The following is a 10,145-nucleotide window of genomic DNA, read 5'->3' as shown; positions in this document are numbered from 1 at the left end:
GGCACCACAACCACTCCTGGAGGCAACCAGCAGCCCGAGAGCCACCACTGTCTCCCAGCCGTGAGTGGCAGGTGCGTGTCTTATTTGTTCTGCACCTTTGACGTTGCTCGCTGTTGTCTATTGGACGGACAACAACGTTTGAAAGGGGGGAATTATGTAGCATTTGGTCCAATCAGACACACCATTTTTCATTAGATTTAACACCAATCACCATCGAGTCAGAACATCTTTGGAATTCATCACTCTTCAAACCCGGAAGAACGTGATCGCAAGTCCAAACCCTTGAAACCATCAAGATTTTCATCCAAGACTGCATCCGGACACTCGTCAAAGACCAAGGCAATGCAAGTATCGTGCATTTAACTAAACAAAACAGAGGTTTATTATAAGCGGTAGACCCCGTTGTAAAACGGCACTGATGGTGTTTAACTCTGGTTCTGACTAATTTTCCATAACTGCATTCTCTGGTTTCTCTAATGCTGTATGAAGGTGTTTTCTGTGGCCACGAAAATATCCTTTCCTAGAGTTGATATGAACTTACACTGAATGTTCGCTGGACGAACAGATTTAGTTGAGGGCAATTTAATTCTGCTACAGTTACTACTGGCAGCTGATATAAATAATTGTAATTAATCATAATTAATTGTAATTATTTATATGCATTTCCCTTTTGAGCTGATTTGCTACACCTTCCATCTGTACACATTGGGTTCTTCTTTTTAAATAAGCAATAAACAATGAAATAGCATTTTCTGATAGTCCTACCAATCTAAGCCTATTTAATAATATGTCCTGATCCACAGTATCACAGTAGATCATGGTTTTAGTAATGCCAAATTCATGGTTTCAAGTCCCACGAATTTGCATGACCTTGTGTTTCACATTGTTTATACTTACATAGTGATTTACAGTACTTATTCAGCATATTAAATTTGTAATTTAACATTGGGATACAGGAAAAAAAATATTTTGACACATTGTAAAAAAAAACAAAAAAGTAAAAACAGGCTTTAGGAATTAAAAGATTGCATTTTTTCAGTTTCTGTCACACACTCTTCATTATGTATGGCCCATTCTCAGCAGTTACACTTGGTTATAGAGTATTTGAAGAGGAAGACTCAATGTAAGTACACTGCATTCTGGTGCCCTACAGATGCCATATATATATTGCATTAATTTGTACCCCCGCCTTTGTTATATCTAATGTGTATGCCTGTAGTTCTGAAGGTTATGGCAGTATGATTGAGAAGTGCTCACTAACACAGATTTAGACAGATTTGTGAACAATATTTGAGAGAAATAGGCCTTTTGTGTACATAGAAAAAGTCTTAGATCTTTGAGTTCAGCTCATGAAAAATGGGGGCAAAAACAAAAGTGTTACGTTTATAATTTTGTTCAGTGTAGGATGTACCTGAGTAGATGTCCATGTGCTCACAGGCCGGTTTGGTGCCAGATTGTTGGGCGACTCCTGATGGCTCCCGCTCATAGTGCCAATTCCCAGTCAGGCCTGTTAAATGCTCCGCACGGAGTGAGCTTGGCAGATCCAGACCTCTGAAATGAACTGTGTGAACAGGCCAATTAAATGCTCCATGCTAAGCGTCTGTGGTTAACATTATGTTGTTCCCTATGTGGTGAGCATTCTGCTCATACTTACTGTTTGGCTGAGGCTTCGTCTGACAGTCAGTGTGGGAACAGGCAGGGGAACAGCGTTAGACACCTCACCCATCTGCAGTCTTTTCATAATGCATATATGCAAATGAATTACTAACAATAGCAGTAAAAACCTAGTGCTATCTATAGAACTGGTGTGTTCATTTTGTATTAAGAATTTATCATTTGCAAAGCTGAGCTTTGTAAAAGTATATGTGCTTTTTGACAAAATAAGTCTTATAAAGCGTCTGTAATATATCTGCATTGCAATCAGTGTATCTCCTTTGTAACGTAGAGACATGCTAGCAAATAAAGAGATTTATTTTTTTTTTTCAGTACCAGACTCTCAAGAACAAGACATTTTCCTCTGGAGGAAAGACACAGGCTTTGGCTTCCGGATCCTGGGGGGAAATGAACCCGGAGAACCGGTGAGTCAGAGAGCACACACAAATATACATGCATCCTTCCAACAACAGCTGTAAGAGCAGAGCTGATACTGCAAGTCTGTCCCAATCACTGCTGCTTTCTTAAGGCTGATTTATACTTCTGCGTCGGACCTATGCCGTAGGCTATGCGTCAGTTTTCATTTATACTTCTGCGTCGTTGTCCGCGTCAACGTGCAGTACACATGCAAACCGCTAGTCTGCAGTGTCCACGGGCATGTTGCTGGTGTAACCCGCAGTACCACGGCAAAAGCCGAAGAAGAAGCGGCTCGTTGGAGAAGCATTATAGCCGTGACGGCGGCAAATAAATATCAAATCATTAAATCATTATTTAAAACTACAAAAAGGAGACAACAACGGAACAGGAGATGATGGCATTCTTTCAATCTGCACAAGGACTTGTACCACGGCAGATCAACATTGTTTGTTGCGGACAACTACTGATGTATAATGCTATGTAGTATAATAAATGATAAGACACTTGTTCTTTGCTTTGTTTTATTTTATATAAGAAGGTGTAACATTAAAATATATTAAAGTGTACATAAACACACACAAAACTCAAGTACATATGGAAGGAGGGGTTCTTGCAGACCAATCACAGCGCTTGCGGTCCGCGTAGAATTGACGCGCTGTTCGATTTTTGGAGAGGTGCACGTCAGGCTACGGCGTATGGGTGTGCGTCTATGCGTAAGCTACGGCGTAGGTTCGACGCAGAAGTATAAATTGGGCTTTACACGGCGTGCATTGATTTGAATGGAGACAGCTGCTATGTGCTAGCTTCACCTCCAGAGTGTTAAGCGTGATATGAAGGACAGGGTCCCAGTATCAGAGAAACATAGTGAGGCAATGGTTTACATGAATTGGCTTATGTCACAGTCTGCAGCCTGCAAGAGCTGTCCTGCTTACCAGTGTTCTTCTCATGAAATGCATGGCAGATCTACATAGGGCACATAGTGAAGTACGGCTCAGCGGATGAGGACGGCCGTCTGCGCTCCGGAGACGAGCTCATCTGTGTCGATGGCACGGCGGTGGTGGGAAAGTCTCATCAGCTGGTGGTGCAGCTCATGCAGCAGGCGGCTAAACAGGGTCACGTCAACCTTACTGTCCGCCGCAAAAACGCTTACGGAGGTACACCACTGGCATCTGCTTTTCTAGTTTGATTTTCATTGTAGTTCATTTAATTGTTTTATTTTCATATGTATTTCTATTAAATTTTTCATCACTTCTAACACTACAGCATAACATGCTGAAAATCCTATGGACCGTTCTCACATTTCTCACATTTTGTACAACAAATTTATTTTTGCCTTCCCATTTGCTCAGATAGCAAAATAAAAACTGCATGATAATGTTTCGACTTAGAAGCTAGAAGCTTAAACTAGAGAGAGACTGATAACGGCAGAGAGAACGTCAAATTTACCGTAGATGCTCTGAAACAGCCTTGCATTAGCGTTAACTCATTTTTTGTAATTTGATGCAAAGGTAATATAATACAAAACATAATGTTATAAATGTACACACACATGTGTACACGCAAAGGCCCAAAGCAACAAACCCAAGAGCATTACTGCCTGTGTTGAAATCTGAAATGCTATGATGCGTGTTCATATTGAGAGTAGTATTTACAAATGTTGTAATCTAAGTCAGTCACATTATTTAAACACTAACATTTCAACATTTGTTGAATTCACACCTCTGGAATATTGAGAAAACATAAATTACCACAAGGTTGTGTGGTAATTTCATTGCCACTTTAGAGTTCAGAGAGATCAAAGAATTTTGAAATTCTCTTAGACCACTGGCAAGCACCGTACTGTAAATGTTGTGCTTCGTGGTTATGTGCACGTATTTTAAATATGAGCACTTTTATTACTGAGATGCTGGGAAAGAAGCTCACATCATGCAAAGACGTGATAAAAACTGATAGCCTATATAATAACACTATAGACTATAGTTAACAAAATAATACCTTTAAAGCCTTTTTTTTTAACATTTTGTCTTACATAAATTTCTACATATGCCATATGTCATGCTATAGCATCATTAAACTAATGATATAGAGTTTACTAACGTAACTATCTAACAATGGACGAAAGTGTTTTTTTCCTCTGACCCAATAAAGGCAGCTGTGTAATTTGCACCCTGAATAAACATTTAAAGAATTTAGGGGAAGCATTTAAATAATCCTATGAATGCACTTAAAGAATGCAGAATCAAATTGCTAATTGAATCGAATTTAATTTAATTGCCCATTGTCTCGAGTGGAATCGTTCTGAATTTACAAAAAATAGTTCTTGAATCGAATCGAAAACCTATAAATCATTAATTGAATCGATTCACTGTCAACCCAAAGATGCACAGCCCTACTGGGAAATTATTTCAAGAACAACAGTGAGTGGAAGGTGTTTAGAAGAAGAAGAAAAACAGAAGACACTATCACAAAGTTTAGGGCCACTATTATGCAGCAACAGATATGCAATCAAATGCTAAATGATGTATTATTTACATAATTTGGGGCACGCACAACTAATCATTTCAGTAGACCACCAAACAGTCAAATGTTTGCCTGTAAATAAGAGATTGCGTCAAATCATTTGTGCTAATTCCACCTTTTTCACATCACTAATTTTGAGAAATAAAATGCAAGACAGAAAACTATTTAAACCACATTGTGTCAGTTCTCCTGTTATTAAATAGGACATTTAAATCATTAATGTTGCCCTTGTGAGAGACTGACCACAGTGCATTTGTGGGTCTGTAGGATCACAGTGTGTGTGTGTGTGTGTGTGTGTGCAGTGTATAAGGGCGAGGCGGACGTGCCACCGTCCCCGGCCTCCTCTCACCACAGCAGCACGCAGGCGCCGTCGCTGACGGAGGAGAAGCGCACTCCGCAGGGCAGCCAGAACTCGCTCAACACCGTCAGCTCGGGCTCCGGCAGCACCAGTGGCATCGGCAGCGGTGGAGGCGGCGGCAGCGGGAGCACCGTGGTCAACATGACGCCCGCCACCCTGCAGCCCTACGACGTGGAGATCCAGCGCGCCGAGCACGAGGGCTTCGGCTTCGTCATTGTGTCGTCCGTGTCACGGCCTGACGCCGGCTCCACCTTCGGTACGGTGTTCGTGTGCTCGGCCAGCGCACGGCTAGGGATGGGCGATACCACTTATTTTGTTTTCGATACGATACTGATGCTTTTAAAGGCCAGTATCATCGATACTGAAACTGATACGATACTTCTAAACTGATCTTTTAAATTATTACATTTATTAAATTACTAAGACTAAAATGGGTAATAATACCCACTTAACTTTATATTTGAAATGCATTTTAGCATTCAGCATGCCTTAATTGCAACTTATTAGGTTATATTTTTGTTTACACATGGTTAAACTATGTTTACTGTAATGGTAACCATGGAAATCTACAAATACTATACCGTATTGTCCCGAATATAAGACGATATTTTTTTCTTGGAAATACATCTGAAAAAACGCGGTCGTCTTATATTCAGGGTCTAGACTTTGACATGTCAATAATACACCCACAACACTAGGTGGCGCCAAATACGCATAAAACGAGTGTGCCATGAAATACGTAATGTAATGCGTGTTGTAAAGATCGCGAGTAAAAACAAAAGAAGCAGAAAACCTTACAGCTGCATGAGTCGTGACTGTCACGTTAGCCTGATGGGACCAAACTCCCTTTGTGATTTTAAAACGTAAGACAGTACCAAGATTTGACGACTACAGTAAGATTTAACTTCTACTGTTCATAAGATTTTGGTAGGCTACTATTAGATGGATAGCGTAAATGTCCTAATTCAGATGGGCTACCTATTTTTTTTTTTTTATGGTATATCAAAAAGTGTATATTTTTTAAATGTGATTTGTTGGTACATTTTACCAGTTTTTATCATACTTTCAAAACAAAAATTAAAATAGGAAAAATATGCAATATGAAAATAATTGAAGACAAAATGTGTTTTACTGAGAAAAAAACAAGATTTGGTTTTTAAAAAGCCTTTTTCCAAAAGGTACATCTGGAAAAAGGGGGGTCGTCTTATAATCAGGGTCGTCTTATATTCGGGCCAATACGGTAGTTAAACTGTGGTCATTTTCATAAGGGACTGCAGGGACAGGCTGTTGAATGCATAAAATACAACCTTTTTTGTTCTGATAGTGTATGATTTATATTAACGTTCCGATGAGCAGGAAAATAGTTCTTTCCTACACAATTATTTGCTGACATAGGTTATTCGTCCAATTTAATCCATATTGCATGCATTATTTTTTGTTAAATAAACAAAATTACATGTAAATGAAACACACCTTAGTATCCATATTTTATATTTGAGTATTGATACTTTTGATACTCACATCAGTATCGATATTTCTAACCACGGCAACAAATCTGAGAGAAGACCTTTAAAACAATGGATGTGATCGATTCATGACTGTGATTTGATTTTTGGTGTTCAGATTGTGTCACTGAACGTTGGCGGACTTTACTTGACATGAGAAAACTTGACTTACTTGACATTTCCCTCTTCTGTCTCTTTGTCTCCCTTTGTCTGTCTTTTTCCCTTCTGCCTCTGAACTGCGACACGCACGCACGCACACACACACTCACACACACACACACACACTCACTCTCACACTCACACTCACTCACTCTCACACACACACACTCACTCACACTCACTCACTCTCACACACACACACTCACACACACACAGCGGGGAACACGGCCATGCCTCATAAAATAGGCCGGATCATCGAGTGCAGTCCGGCTGACCGCTGCGGGAAGCTGAAGGTGGGTGATCGGATCCTGGCAGTCAACGGCTGCTCCATCACCAACAAATCGCACTCGGACATCGTCAACCTCATCAAAGAGGCCGGCAAAGCCGTCTCGCTGCGCATCATACCCGGAGACGGTGAGTTCGGAAATCATCGTCCCTCTCAGTAACGCTGCAGGGTTTCTCGCAGCGGACAGAGATCTCTGGAGTCTCTCTGGAGTCTCCAGACTCTCGCCGCAGGACTGGAGTTTTGTTTGGGCTCCTCTAGCACCACACACCAACACTCAAATATAAAAAAAACTGTAAGGAACTGAAGAAATGTTTTAAAATGACCTGATCCTTATTTGGGGATTAATGTGTTTTTGACAGTTCAAAATGGCGGAAATTGAAACAAATGGTAAAGTTAATGTATTTCTCTAAATTCTATTTTATGCCCCAAAACTTTACAGTATTTTATATCCAAATTACATTGTTTTTTTTAAAATTACAATTATTCTTACAATTATGCCCCCATTTATGGAAATGATTATAAACTAAATGATTTTGTTAAACTCTCACGCCTCTACTGTTTGTTCTGGATGATTACAGTTCTGACAGGATTCACCTGTGGCTTTATACTTTGGTTTTATTGTTTCAGTAAAATCTAATGTATTCATAGGATCATCACATATTGATGATACCATCCAGTTCTGTGAAAGATGCTCTGACTGTTTATTGTGAATGCTGTTTAGAGGACAGTGACTGATCAAGCAGCAACAGCCTTAAACCAATCATCAAAAAACATCAGGATATTTTGAACTCTCACACATGAACGCATGCAATTCTCATGGGCAGTTTGATTCAAGATGACTGTTTTGATTCTAAGAAGGCTATCATGGGTAAACACACACAGAGATGGTAGGGAGGTCAGAGATCAGGCAGTGGGCAGCTCAAACGTTTATGTACATGCAGATATATAGATATGATCTTTTCTACCATTTTTATAAGAATTAGCCACAAGGTGGTGCTGTGATGAATTCATTTACTTTTTTGCTCATATTTCAGGTGGCTTATGGCCTAGAATCTGAATTCTGGAGTATGCCTGTATCTAGAGATGATACAGTACCCCAGCAGATCAGTGACCCTAACCCTAACACTGGTCCAGACACAACGAATGAAAAATAGTCAAGATGCATGGTCAAAACATCACAAAACCTAGAACAATCTGAAGCCCCATCAGATTTCAGCTTCTGTTGCCGTGGCGGTACAGTCTCGACCCGTGCAGCTGCGTGAAAGCCAGCAGATATTGGTCAACAGTACAGATGAATCCACAGCATCTTTCCTTGCAGGGTTGTATGTTTTGCTCGTGTTCTCCTCACATGCTCGGACTTCGATGACTGCCGCCTGTAGCTGCATTTCACGCATTTTCTGTACTCCAGCATGATTTAGCAGTGCTTTTAAAACAACTGTCTTTCTCTCTGCCCGAACAGAGACGTCAAACGCATCGCTACTGACCAACGCAGAGAAGATCGCCACCATCACCACTACACACACACCTCAGAGCAGCACAGAGCCCAGGTGAAACACACACACACTTCACTAGGATCTGTACAACATTTGTATGGATGTACAGTATGTATGTCCTGATTTAGTAATGATACTCATAATAATGATAATAAAAAAGTTATTAGTAACATGAGTGTTCCTTTCTGTTCATCCAGCAGGAATAACAAACCCAAACAAGCTCTGACCCAACCAGCAACCTACAGTCAGGTGAGAGGACAGGTCTGATTGTGTGTGTTGTGTTGAGCAGTGATGCACACTAAATCTAGATGAAGAGGGACAGGTTGTGAAGTCTTCCTTAAACTGGCATAGAAATGTTTTCGGGGATCAGGACTAGTCCTACTAGCAGATTACTAGTTGGTTTGTAACTATTTATTTATTTATTTATTTTTACTTTTGATGTTCAGTCTGTTCTTAAGGCTGAACTTGTGCCCAGAATATTCAGACCCATTTTTTTTTTTATCATTTTGCAGCCTTGTGCTAAGATGCCAAGAAATCAGAAAGATGTGAAATTATTACTGTGCTCAAACAATACCAGGGTGCATAGATCAATAAAAACTGTAATGACTTCAAATTAAAAATACAGGATCTGCACTCACTTTTGTACTTCTTGATGATTTGTAGATTTTTTTTTAATCCATAAAGCGCATGCGGATCAATGGGAATGCTAAAATGCCTAAAATTAATTTTCACATCAGTCTTCACTCCAATACCTCATAATGGACAAAACAAAACACAGATTTGCTGATTTATTAAGAAGACAAAAAACACTGAAATAACTGATGTGTAACTTTAATCCTAACCCTACACTGAAAAACATGTAACATGCACTAATCTTTGTTTTATTTATCACCTTAATTAGTTATCATTTTTAATTTATCATTTTTTAAAAGTGTAACAATGTTCTCCTTTTTTAAATGTAAATGTGATATTAAATGGAAAAAACGGATATTAAACACAAATGTCCTAATTTACATCTCCAAGATCGTATATCAATCTGGAGATGAGCTGAAACATCAAAATTGAAATATCAACAATTTAACATTATTGAGAGCACATCATTTGGCATAAAAATCAGGCTGAACAATTTTTTTTTGTTAGCAAATGACAATGTAACATATATTGTTTGTGAATTCCATTGTTGTGGTTCCCAGATTGCACAAACTCAACGTTTGATTTGGTGTGTTAGATGTGTGGAAGCTTAGCATCGCACGTGTTTTCTGATTTCAAACAGTGTTTATGACCGTCTGTACTGTACATGCAGGCAACACAAGTTTGGCAAGAAGAAACATGTGAGGTCTATTTCTAAAGAGCAAAAGCCTCCATCTGATCACAGTGCTGTCTAAGAGAAACATCTTACAGATATATCATAAAAAATGTATTTAAAAAAATGTTGGTTACACTTTACTTGAAGGGGTGTGCATAATCATGACATGACACCTTCATAATCATGACATGACACGTCATGAATATGAAGTTTTTTTGATCCGGCGATCCACAGCGCGAAGTTGATGTATTTCCTCAGCGACCAGCACAGATCAGCTCTAGGCATGACGAAGCGGATATCGTCCTCTTTTGGAAGACCAAACTAAGTATTTTCGCTTTCACAACAAAACACAAAGCTCTTCACGACATGGCGGCGACAGCAACAATACTACAGCAACAATAAAGTTACGCCTTCTTTCTTTGCGTGAACATTTGGGCGGTGTTATGCA

General features: G+C 39.6%; 1 protein-coding gene across 1 annotated transcript in view; it reads left to right on the top strand.

Annotated features, from left to right (window-relative positions):
- The window catches only part of LOC107749699 (membrane-associated guanylate kinase, WW and PDZ domain-containing protein 1-like), a 22,546-nt gene that overhangs the window by 1,175 nt on the left and 11,226 nt on the right, over positions 1 to 10,145 (top strand). The window contains exons 3-8 of the mRNA XM_016564845.1: positions 1,987 to 2,078; positions 3,032 to 3,224; positions 4,893 to 5,204; positions 6,829 to 7,026; positions 8,358 to 8,445; positions 8,589 to 8,640. Coding sequence (XP_016420331.1) covers positions 1,987 to 2,078; positions 3,032 to 3,224; positions 4,893 to 5,204; positions 6,829 to 7,026; positions 8,358 to 8,445; positions 8,589 to 8,640 — 935 coding nt within the window. The remainder of the gene's footprint in view (positions 1 to 1,986; positions 2,079 to 3,031; positions 3,225 to 4,892; positions 5,205 to 6,828; positions 7,027 to 8,357; positions 8,446 to 8,588; positions 8,641 to 10,145) is intronic.

Source organism: Sinocyclocheilus rhinocerous, unplaced genomic scaffold, assembly GCF_001515625.1.
Source record: "Sinocyclocheilus rhinocerous isolate Xijiao unplaced genomic scaffold, SAMN03320098_v1.1 scaffold2107, whole genome shotgun sequence".
Classification (NCBI taxonomy): domain Eukaryota; kingdom Metazoa; phylum Chordata; class Actinopteri; order Cypriniformes; family Cyprinidae; genus Sinocyclocheilus; species Sinocyclocheilus rhinocerous.
Note: the sequence above shows the minus strand (reverse complement) of the source record. Positions and strands in the feature narration are given on the sequence as shown.